Source organism: Lonchura striata, chromosome 2 (genome assembly GCF_046129695.1).
Source record: "Lonchura striata isolate bLonStr1 chromosome 2, bLonStr1.mat, whole genome shotgun sequence".
NCBI lineage: Eukaryota > Metazoa > Chordata > Aves > Passeriformes > Estrildidae > Lonchura > Lonchura striata.
The window spans coordinates 39,059,001-39,080,171 of record NC_134604.1 but is presented as its reverse complement, the minus strand read 5'-3'; the positions used below and the strand labels follow the sequence as shown (position 1 = coordinate 39,080,171).

The window sequence follows — 21,171 nt, the reverse complement described above, 5'->3', positions numbered from 1 at the left end:
CTAAAGCCGGGCTCCCCAGCCCTGCCGAGGGGCACCGCTTTATGGGGGCACCACCGCTGGGGCCGCAGCAAAGCCTAAGAGCATCCCTAAGGATGACAACGAAGTCATGGCTCAAGGGGTGTCTGGACAGTGCCCTTAGTCACACGGTTTAGCTTTGGGTGCTCCTACACGGAGCAGGGCGCTGAAGATCCTTATGGGTCCCTTCCAAGTTGAGCTGCCCCAGGATTGTACGGGCGGGCAGGCGGTGCCGCGGGCTGTGCGGGGCTGTGCGGGGCAGGACCCCGTGGGGCTGTGCGGGGCTGTGCGGGGCAGGACCCCGCGGGGCTGTGCGGGGCTGTGCGGGGCTGTGCGGGGCTGTGCGGGGCAGAACGCCGCGGGGCTGTGCGGGGCAGGACGCCGCAGCAGGCGGCGGGCCCGCAGCAGCCGCCGGCGCCGCCTCCCTCAGCCCGCGCCGCCCGCCGCCTCTATGGTTCGCTCCCGCCGGGCGCATGCGCCGCGCCGGCCGGCTCCACATCGGCGGAAGGGCGAGCGGAGCCCGGTGGGGCGATGGCCGGCGCGGGCAGGGAGGAGCTGGGTGAGGCGACCCGAGCCGCGCTGCCCGGCGGCGGCGGCGGGATGGCGGCTGGCTGCGGGGCGGGGAGGAGGGGGCGTGAGCGCCGGGACCGACCGGCCGCCCCCTACCCCCCTCCGCTTCAGGATAGATGGTTCGGCCCACCGGGGATGCGCTGCGGCGCTCGGCGCGCCGAGGCGGGCGGGATGAACCATCCCACCTGGGGTGGGGGTGGGCGCTGCGCTGCGGTGTCTCCGCCTCGGCGGCGGGGGCTGCGCTGCCGGGCCGGGTCGCGGCGCCGGGCCCGGCGGGCGGCGGGCGCAGCCGGGGCGATGCGGGGCGGCAGGAGCCGCTCCCCCGGGCCTCAGGCGCACCTGGCTGGCGCTCGGTTCTTAGCCAAGTCACGGCCTCCTTCGGAGTTCATGGAAATACGCTCTCTTTGCATCGTTACGTGATGCATTTATTTGCCCTGGCAGACTGGGTTAGGGCTTGCCGGGGCGTATGTGTGTTTATATATTAGCGTTATTGTACTTATTGTATTTACAGTGTATTAATCTTTCCGACTAGATGTTAAATCTCCTAGTTTTTCTGCCCATGAATGGACGAGTTGGCACATAGTAGGTTTAGTTATAAACTATAGTTGTGGCTGTGCTGGACACATGGAAAATCTCATCTCAGAGCTGTGTTTCCAGAATCACGGAATGGGTCAGGCTGGAAGGGACCACAGTGGGTTCATGAGTGGGTTCGTGTGGTCTGACCTTCCTGCTGAAGCAGGGCCATTCTAGAGCTCATGGCACAGGATTGCATCCAAATGGTTTTTGAGTATCTCCAGAGAGGAGCGGTGCACCACCTCTCTGGGTTACCTGTTCAGTGCACAGTCACCCACGCTGTAAAGAAGTTCTTCATGTTCAACGGGAACTTCTTGTGCATCGCTTTCTGCCCACTGTCTTGTGTTCTAGTGGTTGGCACCACTGAGCAGAGCCTGGCTCCATCCTCTTTAAATACTTACCTTTATTGATGAGGTCTCCTCTCAGCTGCCTCTTCTTGAGGCTGAATGAGCCCATCTCCCTCAGCCTTTCTTCATAAGAGAGATGCTTCAGTCCCCCAGTCATCCTTGTTCTCCTGCTGGAAATCTGAGGATTACAGTTCCACTGTAATGTGCAGATTTTGCCCTGTCCTGTGGCAATGATAGGACTTGAAAGACATCCTTCAAATCTTGTTGTCCACAAGGCTGATCAATCTTGTGTCAAGAGATTGTTACTTTGGAGGAAAGGTTGCAGAAAGAAATTTACAGCTTTTTTCTTTTTTTCCCCCAGAAGTTCACACATTGGACAGTTTTTCTGTCTGAACCTAGAGAAACAGGATTTTCTATGTTATTAACTGTTTAAAAATGCAGTTCCACACCTGATAAGAATTCCAAAATCTTTTGCATGATTCAGTGCTGTTGAATACTTAATAAAACTGAAGTCTTGCCAATGCACTGTCACTTAAGAGCGTGTTACTTGTAGAAATGTGTGGCTTGGTCTAGAGAGGATAGTGGATTATTTAAGACTAGTGTCTGTCCGAATAAATCATCCATTGTGGGTTGGGGTGAAATTGCTCCTCTCTAAGTGTGTAACAGCTATGCAGACCTGTGTGCACTTTGGTTTAATACCTGCAAGTGTCCCTATTTTATGAGCCTTCTGGATCCGACAGTTATGACGCAAAAGCAAACAGTTCCTCCTGCTTATTGAGGGGCGTTATTGCCTTTCAACATTTGCTTAGAAATAACCATTCTCAAGATGAATACAGTCTACCACAAAGCTGAATAAATTTACTTTATTAAGTTACAGTCTGTAATGGAGAGAAATAAATGACCCGAGATTTATTTTCCAAAGAGAAATAAAAAGAGATTCAAATAACTGCATGAAGCATAGCTTGGATTTCTTGACAAACAAACGCAATGCTCACTTTTACTATTTTGGAAAATGTAATTATTAGTATTTAGCAGTAATTTTTAAACTAGATGAATTTTTCCTTTTTAATTCTCAAACAAAATAATATATTTTATTTTGAGCATTTTGCTTGTTTTTATATTATATAATATAAAATATTCAACAGGAGTAGCTGTAGTGGAAAATATAAAGGGGGCTTGCTTGTGTATGGTTTAATGGAGGTTATCTGTTACTTTGCCCTTGAGCTAGGAAAATTTACAAAGGTTTATCCATCTGGGCCAGCATGCCTCTAGCAGTACCATTCATAGTCACTTTGTCTTGCTCTTTAATTTCTTTGGAGGTGGTGGAAGCTTGTGACTTAGCCGATCATGTGTGCTTTGTGGCCAAAGCTGTACAGTGAGATGTCTTCTGGAGAAGTGCTGGGAAGGTTATTTCTAGGCTAAATTACCTAAATATCAAAACAGCTATTTCCTTCTGTGGTTGAGGGAGTAACTGAGCATTACTTTGAAAATAATTAGTCATAATGCTTTCTTTGTAATTAGATTTGTCTTGAGAGGCCCAATTCTGAATGCTGAATTGAAAAGTCTCTCTGCAGCACAGAGGTAATACACGGATCATCTGGCAACCGAATGCAGTTGCTGGGATCACTGAGCTTCTCCTGTTGTCACAGGTGTGGTTGCTGCCAGATATAAATGTTTCTTCTGTGTTAACACTGCAGTGAAGAGTCCTTCTATTTGTCTGCTTGTTCATAGATTCATTCACTAACTTTGTCCCATAAGAGCAGCCAGTCCTTGTTGGTGACAGAAGCTCTGGGTATACCCCCAGGATCATGAATATGACTTTTCATAGCCTGTGGAAAAATATTAGCATAAACCTGCTTTTTAGGCTAGTGTAAAAATGATGTAGTGCTGATTTTCTCTTTTATGGAGCAGTCAAAACAGATGCTTGCTAAATTGAATCTTTATCCCAATTACAGAGACATTGGGTCACCCTCTATTTAATAAACACAGTTCTCAGTTTGCGAATCTTGGGCAGTGTTTCTGGCCCTGTGGGCATGTTCTTGTGTAGAAGCTGACTGAGCAGTGAAGTTTGTGCAAGACCTCCTCTGCCTACTGGTTTTTGCTGAGCACTTAATATATGTGTGAAGTGTTGCTCCAACAAGACCTGTGTGTTCCCTCTGCCATAAATGAATAAAACCAGTTGATGCAAACAATGCTATGCTATATCCTATCCCCCAAATCTTTGTATGCTTGTATGTCAAATTCAGTTCATTCTATTTGCTGACACTGACGTCAAAAACTTGAAGGGAAAAAAACCCCAAGCAAATGAAAACCAGACCATATTGTTAAATTGGATTTGGAAAAGGGGTTTTCATGATGAGTTTTCTGGGGTGTGACCTTCTCCGAAGGAACATTAGAAGATCGTGGCTTTTATTTTTAATATATCCTGTAGGTTACTGTGCCCACCTGGCAAACTGCTTCATTCTTTTGTCACTGTTTCTTCCATAAAATGAAAATGATGGAGATCGGTTTTATCCCCTGTGGTGCTGAGTGGTTCAGTTAAATTTGGAAGTATTAATTTCTTGAGCAATATAGAAAAATTAACTGAAGTTCTTGGTGAAAATTAATTTCTGTGCTGAACTTTTGAGCTAGTGGATTTCTTCAGTGTGCTTGAAAAGCTTGAGAATTAAGTAAATTTAGTGACAGTCAAAAGTTTCTTTGGCAGTATGTCCACAAGTGTTGGCAAGATGCTGGCAAATTCTAGGGGATAGAAAAGTACACATGAAGACACAAAACAGAATAGTAGTCATAACAATTTTAACACTATGGATTTAATCTCTCTGTGTTACTGGGAGCTGCTTAGTGATTGAAATTTGGGTCTTTGAGGATACAGTGTTGACATTTATGCATGATTATAGTGTGATGTCTAACTGTAATGAATCAGAGCTTTATCTCTCCAGTGGCTTAACGAATTAGTTTCAGTATTGCAGTGATAATGCTGGGAGACATTGAAATTCACTTTGTGTTGCCTTGGTTGAGAATAGCAGTACTTGCAGAGCTTTTTGGCACCCCCCTTGCATGGCTGTTCACAGAAGAAAGCAGAAACCATGTCAGTTTAATTAACTGTTAAAGACAATCAGAAGACAGCATTTGTTCTAAAAATATTTGTGTGGTGGAACAAGGAGAAAATAAATTTGTATTGGGCGATGGAAGGACAGGGCTGAAAATTGGCTGGTGTTTTGTCTAAGTGAAAACAAAAGGGTGTGCAGAAAGGAGTTTCCTTATTCTTATTTGTGCTGACTAATAATAATGCAAAATTTTCAGTTTGTTCCATGGCTGACTACTGGGTTGATTATTCATAGTGTGTTTGGATGCTGCCATGACAGTTTGATGGAGCATGGATCTAATGTTGGCTAAGGTGTGCTCTGCACCATGTGCTTTGTGAGAGCAGCCAGACAATCTCTGACTCAGGTATGATACGTATATGCTGTTCTTGTGCTGCAGTTCAAGATTGTATTTAAATTGCACATACTGAGCCTTTGTAGGAAGGAATCAAAGTAAATGTGGGGGTATTCAGTGCCAGCTAGATCCAAGTATCGAAAGCTCAAGCTTTTTTGTCTCATGTGCCTTAGTCTACAAGTTTGGACCCATTAAATGTGGATGTTACACAAACCTGGATGTCACTGTGGGTGTGGCCTATGGGACACAGCCACAGTATTCCAACAGCAGAGATCTATTATCAAATGAAAACCTGTGCTTAGAAACTTGCACAATCCAAACCTTGCATTAATGTCTCAATACCATTACTGTTAGTGGGTTCACATATTTAGGCCAAAACTCTACATCAGTCATGGGAATACAGAGGAATGATGAGGAAAAGAAGCAATTCAAGAGCATTTTTATGACTAGGATGGAGACCAGATAGCATTCTTGGAATGTTATATAATGCAGTATTTCAGAGGAACCTGTAGTAAATCATAACCTGTGTAGCTATGACAATGTGAGTTGAAGATGTTGCTGAGCCTGTGTTTTAAAACTTCTAGTGGAATTTATTCTCAAAGGCATTATTACACTAGAATAGGAACTGTGAACTCCCAGGCTTCGTGTGTATATTGGAAATGAATATTGTGTCTAACTTAAGCCATTTCTGAGAAAGTGGGTGAGTGGGGCAGTGGGACAGTAATAATAACAATAACCCTGAGATGACTAGATGGCTTTAAGCATGGGGACATGACTTTTCAGAAGAAAAATGGCTTGTGTTATGAAAAGTTTTATTGAATGATGAGGGGAATGCTTGGGTTTATCTAAATCTATTCTTAAAGGGCTACCTTTGTGATCAGAAGATGGGTCAGGAAGTTGGGAGACAAAGTAAAATGGGATGTATAAATAAAGTTCAGAGTCTTCTGTGTGTCATCTGTCTGCATGGTAAACAGTGTAGATGTACATATATACCAAACATTCCAGTCTCAGGTTGCAATGAAAGAAGAAAATTTTTCTTTTTTCCCTTGACTGAGCAGTTGCTGATACTCACCAAAGCTGTTGGTCCTGTGGGTCATGCTGGTCCCTGCTGGTGCTAAATAAGAGCCTGACTTGCTGCAAGTTGTCATTATTGGTTAGCATTGTGAAGAATATCCTAAAAAATGTGATGGAGACAAAACTGGAAAATTAATTTAAATATTATTTCTTTTATATGTTGTCTAATTTCATACGAACACAGACTTGCATGCTTGTAGTTTGGCTTGTTCCTTCAGATTGTTAGTTTAGAATCAATACTTTAAAGAATGAAAATCGGCTCACTGAGTGAAACTTCCTGCTTCTTCTGATTGCTAAGGAGACAAACATTTACTCCAGAATTAGAGTATGCAGGTCTTTGAGAGCATCAAATGAGCCCAGCCGGGACTCAGAGCTGAAGGGGAGGATCGTGGCACCCTCAAGAGCTAGTCAGCACAGTGCTGTGGGAGCAGAGGGAAGGAACTCTGGTGATCCTTCTTTTGATCAATTCGTAGGCTATGTGCCATGTAAAGAAATATGGTGAAGTCCACCTGACTTGTATAATTAGAATATCACTGAGTGTAAATTTGCTTTACGGTGTACTTTCTGGTTGAGTCTCGGACCTCTGATTTTTCCTTTGACTGGGCATCTTTGCTTCTGTCAAGTGCTTTCATTACTGGCTTTCAACTTTTCAGACATGAAATTTTGACAGCCCTTTGGTGTTTTCAGGGGAGTTTGAGATATATGATTTATTTTAATGACTTGGATAAGCTGCCTTCTTCTTTGTGGAATTTTTACAGTTCTACAGTTTTTCTTTAGAAGTTGTTTAGCATTGGCCTCAGTGCTCTGTTGGTGGGTTAGACATCTCCAAGGCTTCATAAAAACCTTAAAGATTTGTTTATTGGCTGTAGTGAGTTGACCCTGGTTGGATTCTGGGTGTCCACAAATGCTACTTTATCACTCCCTTCCTTAGCTGGAGAAAATATAAAAAATGCTTGTATGTGGTTTGGGAAAGGACAGGGAGAGATGTCTTGCCAATGACAGTCATGGGCAAAGCAGACTCGGGTAAATTAGTTTAATTTCTTAGCAGTCAAAAGAGCAGGGAAATGAGAAATAAGAATAAATCTTAAAAAACCTTCTACACATCTCTTCATTCCTCCCAGGTTCAACTTCACTCACAATTTCTCTACTTCCTCCCCTCCAGTGGTGCAGAGAGATGGGGCATGGGGACTGTGGTCAGTTTACCACATTGTTTATTCTGCTTCTTTCTCCTCACTGGGAGAACTCCTCATACTCTTTCCATGTTCCAGTGTGGAACATGTTTCCATGTTCCTCTCCCATGGGAGAAAGTCTTTTGGAAAATGCTCCAGTGTGAGTCCCCATAGGGTCACAAATATGCCAGCAAACCTGCTCCAAACTTAGACTCTTCTCTCCATGGGGCCACAGGTTCTCTGCCAGAAAGTCTGCTCCAGTATGGGATTCCCTTGAGGAAACACCTTTCTTTGGACATCCACCTGCTCTGACCTGGGTTCCTCCAGGGGCTGCAGGTGGATCTCTGCTGCACCATGGACCTCCATGGGCTGCAGGGTACAGCTGCCTCACCATGGCTGCACCATGGGCTGCAGGGGAATCCCAGCTCTGGTGCCTGGAGCACCTCCTGCCCATCCTCTCCACTGACTTTGGTGTCTGCAGGGCTGTTCCTGTGACATATTCTCAGTCTATTCTCCAGCTGTAGGTGCTCAGCAGGTTTTTTTTTCCCTTCTTAACTATGTTATTGCAGAGGTGCTGCCACCATCGCTGGTGGGCTTGGACTTGTCCCACAGCAGATCTATCCTGGGAGCAGCTAGCATTGGCTATGTCAATGTGGGGGATGCTTCCTGCAGCTTCTCAGTGAAGACACTCCTGTAGTCCCATTACTGCTAAAACCCTGATACAAAATGGCTGCTTTGTAATGTAAATGTAGTGTGGTTTGTTTGTTTTGGTTTTTTTAAATACAAAATGTTAACAGTACTCTTTTTTTTTTTTTTTTTTTTTTTTTTGGAAGTTATGGAACTTGAGACTTATTCAACATATTTTATGAATGGATACTGTGGTAGGCAACTGTAGGGTAAATAATCTTTTTGCTCTTGGCAGGATTTGCTTTGCTTAACTGTAGTAATTTAAAATGGTTATAATTTCCTCAACATTAAACTGGCATAAGATGTTAGTTTTGCCTAAAAGGCAATTTTGTTCACTACTGACTGCTTGCTGTTACTCGGTGCTGTTACTTAGCTGGAATTTTATGCCAGTTTAAAAGGTTCAGGGAATTGCAGCTTTCAAAGCATGTGACCTGATTCCAGTATTTTGGTTCTTTCTTCAATGAATGGAGATGCTTTCTGTAGTACCTGCCTTGGCACTCTGAGTGCAGACATAAATTCTGAAGTAGCTACTAGTGTTTAAGATTAATCTCAACCTTTTGTAATGATGGATGACTTTTCTGTTTTGCTTTATGTTGTAGTAGCTCGCAAAGTGATTTAAACCAGTGGCATTTTCATGATAGAAATTCACATTTCTTAATGAAAAACTGTGGTGTTTGGCCAGAATAATAACAATAATAATAATAATAATAATAATAATAATAATAATAATAATAATGATGATGATGATGATGATGATGAGATGGTGTGCTACTTTAAAGAGAGAGAATATTCTGCGCAAACGTGCTTAAATCATCTTTGCAGTTAGGAACATGTTAAAACCTCGTCATATGGGAAGTGTGAATTGTGTCTTCTGAACTGTAAGCTTGTTTCCAGTGCTAATGTAGTGTTAACTCTGTTGTGCAGGCATGGAAGTAATGAAGCCTTTAATTGATGAAGACGACTCAGAGGGCATCTCAGATGAAGAGCATGAAAGTACTTTCTTGCCAGTTAAGACGCACTACCAGCTTGATCATGAAGAAGGCATTACGTATGTGTTAATCTTAAGTATCAGCTTGTTCAGATTTCTTGCCTCTGGCTTGTTTCTTACGAGCAGTTTTCTGAACTCTGAAGGGGTCTTCTTGCACCTGCAGAACGATTTTGTGGTTATACATAAAGACTTTGCATAATTCTCCCAAAAACTAGCCCATTTTGAGTAGGTTCTCACTTCTTCTGAAGATAACAATGTACTGGCTGTAAAATATTTCAAGGTTCCTATTTGTAAAGTGATGAGGCTACTCAAAGTCCAAGCACTATTTAAAAAAGATTTTGAGAGACTCTGGAGATATATCTGTTTTGTAAGTTTAATTAGAAAAGCTTGTAAATGTTTTGGGTTTTTTTCCTTTGGATAAAGCTTTGGCTGACAGAATTGTGATTTGTAGCTGATGATTACTTTGAAGGTTATAGGTTTTAAAATAACATTGATAAAACTTAGTAATTTTGAATCTGAGGCAAAAGAACTATGAAATTGCTGAGAAATTAACATCTCACAAGCTGGAGTAAAGAACTGAAGATCAGGCTTGTGTGTTCTATTTGAGGATGCTCACATGTAAATATGAATAAAAACATTATTTGAATGTGTTGCACTCCTTTAAAATAGCTGGACCACTGTAAATTTTAAGTTGAAACTTGCAATTTATCATTTTATTATAGAGAAAGGGTGAGGTTTTGTTTTTGCCCTCTACCCCATCCATGTGTACTTCTAATAAAATATTTTATCCTCAGGTTTATACAAACACTGACTCACCTCCTCAAGGGAAACATTGGAACTGGACTTCTTGGCCTTCCGCTTGCAATAAAAAATGCTGGCATTGTGGTAAGAATTCTTTTTTCCTAGACTAGAAAAATCATCTAGAAAGATTTACAGATACATGTCCTGAAAAACTAAAATCTCAATGTTTCTTATTTGCCATATTGATAGAGTTGTGTAGTTTTTTGTCTTTAATTTGGGGAAATCAGTACTGAAAATTAAGATTTTATTGTTTTAAAGGAAGTTACTACTTCACCCTGAAGATTTCATTGCATGAGTTGCATTTTTACATAGCCGAAGTATTTTTCTGGTCCAAACAAAAGGTTTGTCAGAAAAAAAGAAATGTTTTGATTTACTCAGACTCCTGTGATGTCTCATGGGAATTGTTTCTATAGGGTTGTCTTATCTTTATACAGACTTCTCTAGAGATAGATTGTATGTCTTAGGATGAAGCATCAGCTTGTTAAATCAATCTAGTGTTTCTGCAGAAATAGGGTATAGCCCAGGTTGTTTATGCCTGGTAACAAACAATGCATTTCCTAGGGCAGGGTAAATTTAATCAAATGAAATTTTCACCTTATGACTAAATAATCCTGTAATTCCATAGTACAGATTGTTCAGTTTGAAAGTTCCATGTGTGTAGGGCAAATTCCTTCTGTGAAAACTTGTGGTCAAGCTTCTATTCTGAAACAAATTGTTTAATTTGATAGTTGTCTGTAACTTGTAACTTTTACTGTCATTGCCATTCAAGTGGTTCAAACTACTGAAATTGTGCAGTCTATGCAGTCTTCTTTCTTGACAAACTTTTTTGGCAAGTGAAACAGAGGAGTGAAATATTTGTTTGGTACTTATGGCCCTGAATAGCCTTCTCTAAAGTAGTGAACTGAAAATAAGGGATGACTTGAAACATCAGCAGCAACACCCCATTGAGGGGGAAAAAATTTTAATTATTACTTTATTTGCTACAATGTGAATTTTTTTCATGTAAAGATTTTTCCCTGGCATACTTCCATGAAAATTTCTGTAACTCCTGTGTCGTCCTTTTTTTTTTTTTTTTTCATACCAGGTTGGACCAATCAGCCTTGTGTTCATAGGAGTTATATCTGTTCACTGTATGCACATCTTGGTACGTTGCAGCCACTCTCTATGTCAGAGGTAAATGTGGAACTACTCATTCAGTTGCTGAGTTTTAAGCAATTTTTTTAAATTCCTCTTTTCTTTTTGTGATTTTTGGTCTAAAAAATACTCTGGTGCTGTAGCAGTTTCTTCTGTCAGTTTAGAATCTTAGTCTCAAATTCTTAGTGTGCACCTAGTAATGATAGCTATGCTTTGTGCAACACATTGAAAAAACATGTTTGTTCTATGCTCATACACAAAATGAGGTTGGTTTAATTTGTTTTTCCCAGTACCTTCTTCCCTGCTGGCAAATACTCACGTCTTTCTCATGGCAGTTTTAATGGCTTATTTTCAGTCCTTCTTTTTATTCATAAAACTTCTGGGTCTTCATAGCTTTGAAAAATGTAAATAATCTATGAATACCCGGTTTATAGGTACTTCATAGGAGTAAAAGGTAAACTAAGAAATGCTGTTAATGTCTTTCATGATTATACGTGAGCTCTGTCTCTGAATTGTGGCAATTTGTTTCTTTGAATTTGTAGTGCTGAAGGACTGTATTAAAATGATGCTATTGAGCAGATAAATATTAAATATTCCTCCATATGAGACATGCAGTACTGTGGGCAAAGAGTTACTCAGTTCTGACTGACAGAGTATTTTGATTAATAGTGACTTTCATTAAACATTTTTATTGTACTGTCAAGTGTTAAAGAGAAGCAGTGGGAGGGTCTCATGTTGCAGAGTGAATGAACTTTTGAACTGAGAAGAATCACAAAACTATTCATGTCCCTGTAGGTAGAAAATCTATTTTACCAGATTAATAGGATATTGTACTGTGAACAGATCCTGTAATTCCTGAATTTTTCCTGTGTAGTTTTGAATGGTCTTTAAAACTGATGACTGGAATAAGATCATTAAATCAATCGTGATTAACTGCTTGTACAACAAGAGTTGATTTCTGTTTAACTTCTACATGACTTTTAGATTTGAGATTAATTTCTTAAGTTCATATAATAAGAATATGATTTTGGAGTAGTTTATCAAAAAACCCCATGTTTTTTAAGAAGCTCATTTAATACTGTTGAACTGGGGGGGAGCAACTTTGTGTTTCACATGCTTGCAGAGTGCTAAGTAGCCCTTCCTGGAGTAAAGACGCCCAAAACATACTTCTGAAATTCAGCAGCAGAGTGTTGCCACAGGTTATAATCATGGAAGACCAACAATATTTTCAAAGTAGCGTTCTGGGTCATCATAGTTTCTGGTAACTCTGTTCTTTCGCCACTTTTTGATTTCAGGATGAAGAAGTCCACCCTGGGATACAGTGATACAGTCAGCTGTGCAATGGAAGTGGGGCCCCTGACCGCTCTTCAGAAACGAGCTTCTTGGGGCCGGTAAGTTTGAACTAGAATTTAATTGAGTACATTAATTTTTAAAAGTTAATGTCTACACCTGGAATGATTAGGAGATGTCTATTTTACTAAGATTTTACCTTCCTTAAAAATGCTCTTATGCAGTGTTATTTGTTATTTCCTCCTGCCAGCTGGTAGTGGTGAAATGGGAGGATGTCTGACTTTATTAGATGTATCAATTTTCAGTTCTACAAGAGCTCTGAAGAAAATTAATTCTGTTTAGTAATATAGGAAGAGATGTGTTATAACCAGAAATGTATTCTGTGTTGTCTAATGCAGTGAAGTAGTTTTAAGTTTTCATTCATTTTTCCCAATATTTCTCTGCATTGCAGGCTGACACTGCAAATGTTAATTATTTTAATGCATGTATTCTGAGAGTAAGCAAAACAATTCTTTGGTTGCTGTTTAAATATAACATACAAATAATGGAGAAATATTTACTGTTTTTGCAATAATGACACAAAGATATAAATGGCTTGTTGTGTCTGTTAAATGTTTTATCCCTCTTTTACAAAAAAAGCATTATTTTTTCTTTGCCATCTGTTGCTGTTTGTAGAGTTTATGGTATGACTGCACAGCAGTGAAATTGTGAATCTGAAACAGACATGTTGCTCAGCATTTATTTAAAATGGTTTTTACCTCACTTGTGGAAGATTTTTTTTTATTGCTGTTACTTTCAAGGATGCAGCATCTTGCTAGTGAGCTAGTGTTTTAAGATGTGTTGTGATGACTTCATAGGGATGGAGTAGAGTTCAGTTAGAGGTAAAATTGGTTTATTATGATATGTAATGATTTATAATTCTGATATATTTTTTAATATTCTGATACATAATTTTCTATTGCACCAAAGAGTTACAATCCTCAAATGGGCAATTGGATCTCCAGAGACTCTGTGCTGCTGCAAATAGATTCTCTGGGGCACATCTCTGCTCTGTGCTTGACTCTAGCAGAGTTACATTACAGTCTGTCTTCAGGCCACCATTGTGTATCCCTTTTTTCAAAAACAGTCTGAGCCTACAGTGTTCTTTCAATGATCACCACCCTATTTTGACATAGGATGAACCTACACTGCTCTGCTTGTGAGATTGATTGTGGCATTTGAGTCTAGCATTTTGACTACTCTAAAAAGGAGCAGTAATTGCATATTAAGTAGCAATGGGATAATTGTTTGGATCTTACATATAATTTATGTTTGGTTTTTCTTCCTCAGGTATATTGTGGACTTTTTCCTAGTGATAACACAGCTGGGATTTTGTGGCGTTTATGTTGTGTTCTTGGCAGAAAATGTGAAACAAGTGAGTAAAGCTGCCATATGGAAGCAGTTTTGGAGTTAGATTCATTTTCCCTCACTTTTATTTCCTATAAAGCTTTTGGTTAAAAGGGGCAGTGGGCAAGGTGAACTAAATTCATATCTTGTGAAAGTCTGACTTGTTTGTTGAGTTTAAAAATTAATTGTGGTAATGATGGAAAATAAGACATAAAATGGTGTAGGAGCCAGTTGTCCCAGAATTTTTTTTTTTTTTTTTTGCCAGGCTTTCTGCTGACTTCCTTTTTTTCTCTCCAAACTCCTGGGCATATTTTATCCTTTTCATGTAACTGGAGATTTTTTTGGTTTTTTTTTTTTTTTTTTTTTTTTTTTTTTTTTTTTTTGGTTCTTGTTTAGTCCCTTCTATTCACAGAATCCACTGTATCTAAATGAATCCTGATTTTTGTTCCAAAAAATGCCTGACATTGACATTTCTACAGCTTTCTTTATCTGTTAGACAGCTGCTTTTTTGTTGAAGCTTCAGTTTTCTTACTGATACTGTAAATTCTTTATTTCATGTTCTAGCTATAAGTAATTTATTCTTTTCTATTTGTAGACACCTTTTATATTTTTGAATATTTTTATCCTGTCTCCCCTCTGTCAAATAGAGAAGAGACATGATATAATCTTAAAATTGTTTTTGCTCTTCTGTGAATGCTTTCCATTTGGTCACATCTCTTTCATTCAAGTTTTATGACTGAAGTTGCTGAAGTCAACTAAACATTGCAAATGGATCCCCACAACCACAAACACCTTTACACATTGCAAGCAGCCCCAAGCCTTTCAATAAAACCCAACTACCCCTTTTCTTCCTTACTGCCATCCATCACTGACAGAAGCAAACAAAACTGTGCCTGGCACTTTTGTGACACTGCTCCTGCTTTCATTTACCTTCTTTGTCTCTTGCTCTCCAGTCCTTCTAAGCTCTTTCTCATAGGGGGATTGTGTTGATGGGGTCCTGGTGGGTGTTGGTCCTTCCTTGGGGCACACTTGGCAGTTGCAGTCAGCAATTTGTGTGTCGGTGCACATGGTCTGTGGAGGGTCAGCCAGCACAGGATGGATGCTCAAATGCAGGCATGTTGAGCTCATGGTGCTCTCTCTTGTTTTTACTATTCCAGGACACTACCAATGTGGTCTGCAATGTTTTTTGCTCAGGAGACTATGGTTAGTCAGTTGTCATAAAGCTTAATGAGTCTGAATCTGGGCCTATATCCATAGAAGCACTGCTGAGGTCACACCTTGAGTTCTGTGTCCAGGTCTGGGCCCCTCACTTCAAGAAAGACATTGAGATGCTGGAGTGAGTCCAGGGAAGGGCAGTGAAGCTGGGGAAGAAGCTAGAGAGTTAGTCATATGAGTAGTGAGTGAGGGAGCTGAGCGTGTTAAACATGGAGAAAAGGAGGCTCAGGAATGACCTCATCACTCACTGCAACCCTGACAGGAGGGTTTAGCCAGGTGGGGGTTGTTGTTTTCTCTCAGGCAACCAACGACAGGAGGAAAGGATATAGTCTGAAGTTTTGCCAGGGAAGGTTCAGGCTGGACATCAGGAAGAATTTCTTCATGGAAGGCTTTGTTAAGCATTAGAACAGACTATGTGGGGAGGTGGTGAAGTGGTGTTCAAGAAACAACTGGACGAGGCACACAGTGCTCTGGTCTAGTTGACAAGGTGATGATTGGTCAAAGGTTGGACTTGGTGATCCTGGGGTTTTTTCCAATCTAAATGTTTTGTGACTCTCTGGTTCTGTGTATGCTCCTGTGAGTAGTGAAGTGAGGAATAAGGTGTAGTAGGTTTCTAAGCATTAATTGTCCATATGGATTCTTACTCTACCCATAAGGTAGGCAACAGGTGTCTTGGCATAGCTTACCTTAATTTAATTAGGAAGAAGAGTGTCCCCTTGGGCAGTTAACACATAGAAGATAGGTTTTTTTCATCCTATTGTGGATGAGTATATAGTGTTAAAAAGTGTTCCAAGTTGTACGGATGAAGATCTGTCACTGAGGCAAATTTGTGTATTTGGAAGCTGAGTACTCTGTAATTTGTATGTTGTGAGGAAAAAAAAAAAATCCCAGCCTTTAAAACTACACTCCTACCATTAGAATCTGTCTCTAAAGCTAAAAATACTATCTGATGTAATTTTGCTGGCCTTCTGAAATGAGATCGTTAATGCATGCTGTGTAATGTAAGTTTAAATTAAAGCCTTTCTTATCAAATACTTACCTGGTCAGCTGGTTATGTATATGCTGTGGCCTTAGGCAAAAGATGAGACTGAGCACTTGCTGACCTTTGCTTTTGTAGGTTTGGTAAAAAAAAAACCAAAAAAACCCAGAACTAAAATGTTTTTCAGGAAACTTTCTGCTTTCTTGAGGAAACATTGAAAGCTCTTAACAGGCAGGCAACTGCTGCAAAAACAGTAGCTGCAGAGACCTCTAATATGGACCCTATGGATGGGTAGATTAAAGTCATTAGCAATTCAGAAGTTCCACTTCCAAATATACTTGATTTGGACTGCCCTGTGCTTGCTCTTCTGTGAGGGAGAACTCTGGTTTGTTTCTTCCTGGCAACTTTCTGTTGCAGAAATCAGTCCCGTAGAGGGCACCAAAGAACAAAAATTGGTACAGCCTAAATCTCTAATGATTGGGGTAGTGAAAGGATGAGGAAGGTGGATAGAGGGAGTGGGGGGCAGGAAGGGTAGAGCTGAGATAAAGGAAAAACATAGTAAAAATATTAGTGATAGCACACCTTGATCAATACATCTGCATCATAGTCTGTACTGTGCTGATCATATTTGCATGTTGGTGTGTGCAAATTAAACCCATTGAAACTGGTGGAAACTTATACTGAGGTTTTTCTGCATTACATTAGCATTTCCCAGACATTGTGCTGCAAGATCCTATTTTCAGTTGTATTGAATAGCAAATCAAGATTTTCCTAAGGAAAAATACTTTCCAGGAGCACCAAAGAAACTTAGGCTGATGACAAAAGTTCTGATTAACTCTGTCAGGATGTAGTAAGAGGCTTATGGGTGAAAGTGTTTCAGATTGGAGAAGAACAATAAAGCTGGGACAAAAATATTGAGGGCTGACTGAAGCAAGGCTAGGAAAGAAACACACAGGGAAAGGAAAAATAACCTGTGCTCAAAAAAACTTGGTCCCCTTTCATGCCATAGTTGCTTTGCATTTCCTGCTGGGACAGCAGAAGACCCTGTGTCAAGAGTCTTGGCATTTCATGGTCATGCAATTGTGAAGGTTGGTTTTGCAAAGATTTTTATTAAGATCAAGCAGTACTACCATGTTCATCAATAAACCATATATCCAATTGTCCCATCCACACACTTCTTGAACACTTAAAAGGATGGTGATTCCAAGATTTTCCTGGACAACTTCTTCCAGTGCCTGACCACCTTTTTTAGAGAGGGAAAATTTATCAGCTTTCTCATGAATATTTTCTGTGTTGTCTGCAAAAGTGTCCTCTTTCACTGTTTGAGGATAAAGCTGAGAAATTCAGCTTTTTGTGAGCATTTTTTTAGATCTCTAGCACCCTAAAGATGACCCACCAGTAGCATACTATGTAGTAGAATTCTGGGTTTTTTTCCAATTTTTAGGAGAAAACCTCACAAAACTTTGGGAATTGTGCTTAGTCATAAAACTGGATGTGTTAAAAATGCTGCAAAGTACAGTATTAAGTTGCAGGGAAGTGCCAGAACTAAATGAGCTGTGAAACATTTATTTGGCCTGTTCATGCAAAATTACAGGCCTGGTGTGTTGCACTGGCTGTTGCTCTGAGCTAAGTAAGGAAGAAATTAGGAGGAACCAGTGAGTTCAAGGACTTCTGTTTTGAGCTCACTAGATGTTGAAAAGTCCATAAAATTTCATGACAGAAAGAATGTGGTTTGGGATACAGGCAAGGAAACAGTGGTCTCAGTTGAAAAGACTAAGGAAATGGAATTATTTCTTGCTTCTGAGATAGTTCCTGTAAGAAGGAAACGTTTCATTGGTTCAATTGAATTTTTTTCAGCCTCTAATTGTGCATTAATCTTCTGAGTGGAGAAGGAACTTGATGTCTAGATTTGCACAAGTGTTTGATCTTCCTGGATTCAGCTGAAGCTGGTGAATGCTATGCTTGGCTGTGTAAATGAGTGAAAAAAACTTTTTCAAACATCACACCAGCATGGTAAATTAATGCTTGAGTAACTGAAGTAACTCCTGATGAAATCTTGTTTCTGGGGACATCACTATGCTTAGGGACTTCGGTGGCTATGTGCTTCCTTTCTAAAACCATAATGATACTTCTTCATGTGGTCTGGGGAAATGGTTGACACCAGATCATGTTGCTTTGTTCAGGACAAAGACAGTTACATAGAGTGTTGGCTGTTCTTGGCTCAGCAAGACTACCATATGCAGTAATGCACTAGCAGAGAGCAGCAGAGGATTGAAAGTGGTTATTGTCCAGAATAGGAATCTGAGGTAATATTAATTCTAATATTTAGGTTAGATAGGAAGTGTGTCATAGTCCATCCTAACACAATCAGCATGGAACTAAATAGCACATGAAAAAGCTAAAAAACCCCAAATTCTTACTGCTGTTTTGTATTTTGGTACTTTTGGAACAGTTTTAAGTGTTGTCTGATTAATTTTTCAAAGAAAAATTTAGGAAAGCACTTTTAAAGTCATGATGATGTTAGCCCTCACCTGAAAAAGTCTGTATAATCTCATCTTCATTAGAGTTTTCCTTTGCTATTCTGCTGTCAAATCTTCCACAGCCATTGCTCTATTTTAAGAGAGAGTAGTGATCCTTACTTTGTCTACCTTTTGCATTTTACTTTCTGACTCAGCTTTCTTCTACCTGTCAGTAACTTGTGCCAGTTTGTTTAGTTCTCCCACAAGATTAACCCTTGCTGGATCTTATCTAGTGTGCTTCTTCTGAGTTAATGTACAGAATCCCTATTTTGTCACATCTCAAAATCCACCTTTGCAGGGTATTTTCTCTGGTCTTACCTAAGCCCATAAGTGGTGCTGCTGTGACTGGTGGTGTTAAAGCTGCTCTCTTGATACAAAGTTGATTTTAAGGTAAATATGTCCACAAAAGGGAATAAACTGTGTCCTCCTGTGCATTTTTATCAGTATAACTGTGTCCATGAATCTGAATTTGTACATGGTGAGAAAGTACTAGATACCATTTTGAATTTAGCAAGTTTTTCCGTGCTGTCTCTGACAATATCCTGGTATCCAAGTAAGGTTGCTATGGGGTGGATGGATGAATAAGTGGACAACTAGCTGGGGGGTGGGAATAAAGCTGTTTGTGTGGTCAGATTCAGAGGGTAGTGGGGATGATCAGGAGCCAGCAATGTGTCCTGAAAGCAACAGCATCCTGGGTTGTATGAACAGAAGAATTTCTGGTAGATGGAGAGAAGTGACTGTCCTCTTTTACTTCCCATTTGTTAGACCATATCTGATGAGTTTTGATATCCTCAATACTGGAATGTCATTGACAGACTGAAGTGAGTTTAGGGGAGCCTGCTGAAATTATTTGGGCTGAAGCACTTGTCCTGTGAGGGCTGGGGAAACTGGGCTTGTTCAACTTGGAGAAGAAGTGTCTCTTGGAGGACTTAGGAGCAGCCAGGGCTGCAAAGGGTTTGTGTAGAAAAATAAAGTCAAGTTCTGTACTTGGTGAGGTCAAATGAATATTTTCTGTGTTCTCTGCAAAAGTGTCCTCTTTCACTGTTTGAGGATAAAGCTGAAAAATTCAGCTTTTTGTGAGCATTTTTTTAGATCTCTAGCACCCTGAAGATGACCCATCAGTAGCATACTATGTAGTAGAATTCTGATTTTTTTTTTTCCAATTTTTAGGAGAAAACCTCATAAAACTTTGGGAATTGTGCTTAGTCATAAAACTGCAAAGTACAGTGACAGGACAAGAGAAAGTTGTAAAAAAACGTACAAGAAGTAGATGCTGTTCCTATCTCAGACTGAAGACAGCTGTGACTGCAAATCTGGTTAATGCTGAATAGTGATCTGTACTGAGCAGGTTAAGAATTTAATAATTCATATATTTTTGTTTTTTTCCCCTTCCAGCTAGAATGTCTTTGATGCCCTGAATGTCTTTAAACTGTATTTCAAGAAACAGGACCTGCTACATGCTCCTGCAGGTCATTAAGTTTTTGAGAATATGTTTAGCCTCCATCTCCTTCTCCAGAGAATTCTGGAGCAGGGAACAGTGTAGGGAGAAGGGTTACCACACTTACTGTATTGTAAAGCAGGTTATGGTGTTGTGGTTTATTGCAGGAATATAGCTCATATCTGAAAGGTGCAAGTGGGAGGTGGAAAGGTAGGGCCAGGGAGGCACCATCTGAGAATTTTAGTCAGCTGTGTTTTGCTGATTGTGCATCAGTATCCATTCACCTGATTAAGGTTGTGGAGAATTTGTGTATAGCTTAGTATGTTCTTTTCTCTGTGCTTCCCTCAGTACTCTTGTGAAAGTAATAGATAATTATAAAAGCTATTTTGTATAACCACACTTTCCTAAAACAATGTGGAGATGTGATCTCATCACACACATCGTCAGGGTAGCTGATCACAGTAGGCCAAAATTTGAAGATAACTTTATAGAGTACTGTACATTGCATTTTCCAGCTGTATTAGCCAGTAAACTGCAGTTGAATGTCTAGCTGGAATTTGCTGGTGATAATAGGAAAAATAATATTTCTGACTTCAGACACTTTCTAGTGGGGTTTATGTGTGCTAAGGGAATGCCTCTGTCTTTAAGAGAAGACTGAAGTGTTTGAATGCTTGAAATTATTTGAGGAGAAGCTGGTTTATACTGTGGTATTGTAAAAATGTATTTTAGATCCTGAACTGTATCTTGCCTGCTAGTTTTTGTTTCATTTGGGTTTTTTAAGGAATAAATGTTTTATTAATTTTTTAATAGCTCACCAGGCTATATATATTTGTATAAGCTGAAGACATACTGGGCTAAATATTTATTGGAGCAGGGAGTTTATGTGCTCAAATCACTTTGTGGTTTTTACAAGCTCTTTTGCATGTCCTTGTGTGCAGAGCACCTCTGGCTACCTGCAAGTGCATGCAAGCAAGTAAACACACAAGACCTGCTAAAGTGAAAGGCCTAAAGTGCTTGTTCTGCCTTTCTGTTTTAAGTATGGTGGGAAAACAGGAAACTTCCACAGAGAGCTTTACTTCATGTGGCATTAGGGAAGTAATTTGGTTAAGTGTTTGACTTACTGCTTGGCAAAGTCAAGTTTTTGAAGCTATGTGTATTCAATTATTCTAAATGTAATTAGAACTTTTTTGTAGTTTTCTAAAAACGGTATTTTAATGGAAACTACCAGTTGTTAAATGTCTTGCAAGTGACACTTTCAATTCTTGAAAGGTAGAAGCCATCAGTGTTTCAATAATGACCAGTGATGTTTTCATATAAAGTGAGATTTCTGGAAAACATGTGGTTGTAGAATTGTATCATTTAGCTTTCCCTTTTTCATTGTGAAAAAAAAAAAAAAAAGTCACAGTGCTTTTTGTTACAGACAGAATAGTTTTAAGTTAATTCTCTCTTCCTAAATTTGTTGATTGTTTGAAACAATGGAAATCAAGAAAGTTATTTCAGTTATATATCAGTTTAGCATTTTTGTTTGTCTGTGCTATAAGGAATTTT

At 40.0% G+C, this 21,171-nt stretch overlaps 1 protein-coding gene across 1 annotated transcript in view; it reads left to right on the top strand.

The window, feature by feature from the left end:
* Positions 1–466: 466 nt before the first annotated feature.
* The window catches only part of SLC36A4 (solute carrier family 36 member 4), a 90,278-nt gene continuing 69,573 nt past the window's right edge, over positions 467–21,171 (top strand). The window contains 7 exon segments of the mRNA XM_077781327.1: positions 467–488; positions 491–574; positions 8,798–8,921; positions 9,656–9,746; positions 10,747–10,835; positions 12,092–12,187; positions 13,416–13,500. Of these exon segments, the coding sequence (XP_077637453.1) occupies positions 467–488; positions 491–574; positions 8,798–8,921; positions 9,656–9,746; positions 10,747–10,835; positions 12,092–12,187; positions 13,416–13,500 (591 nt within the window).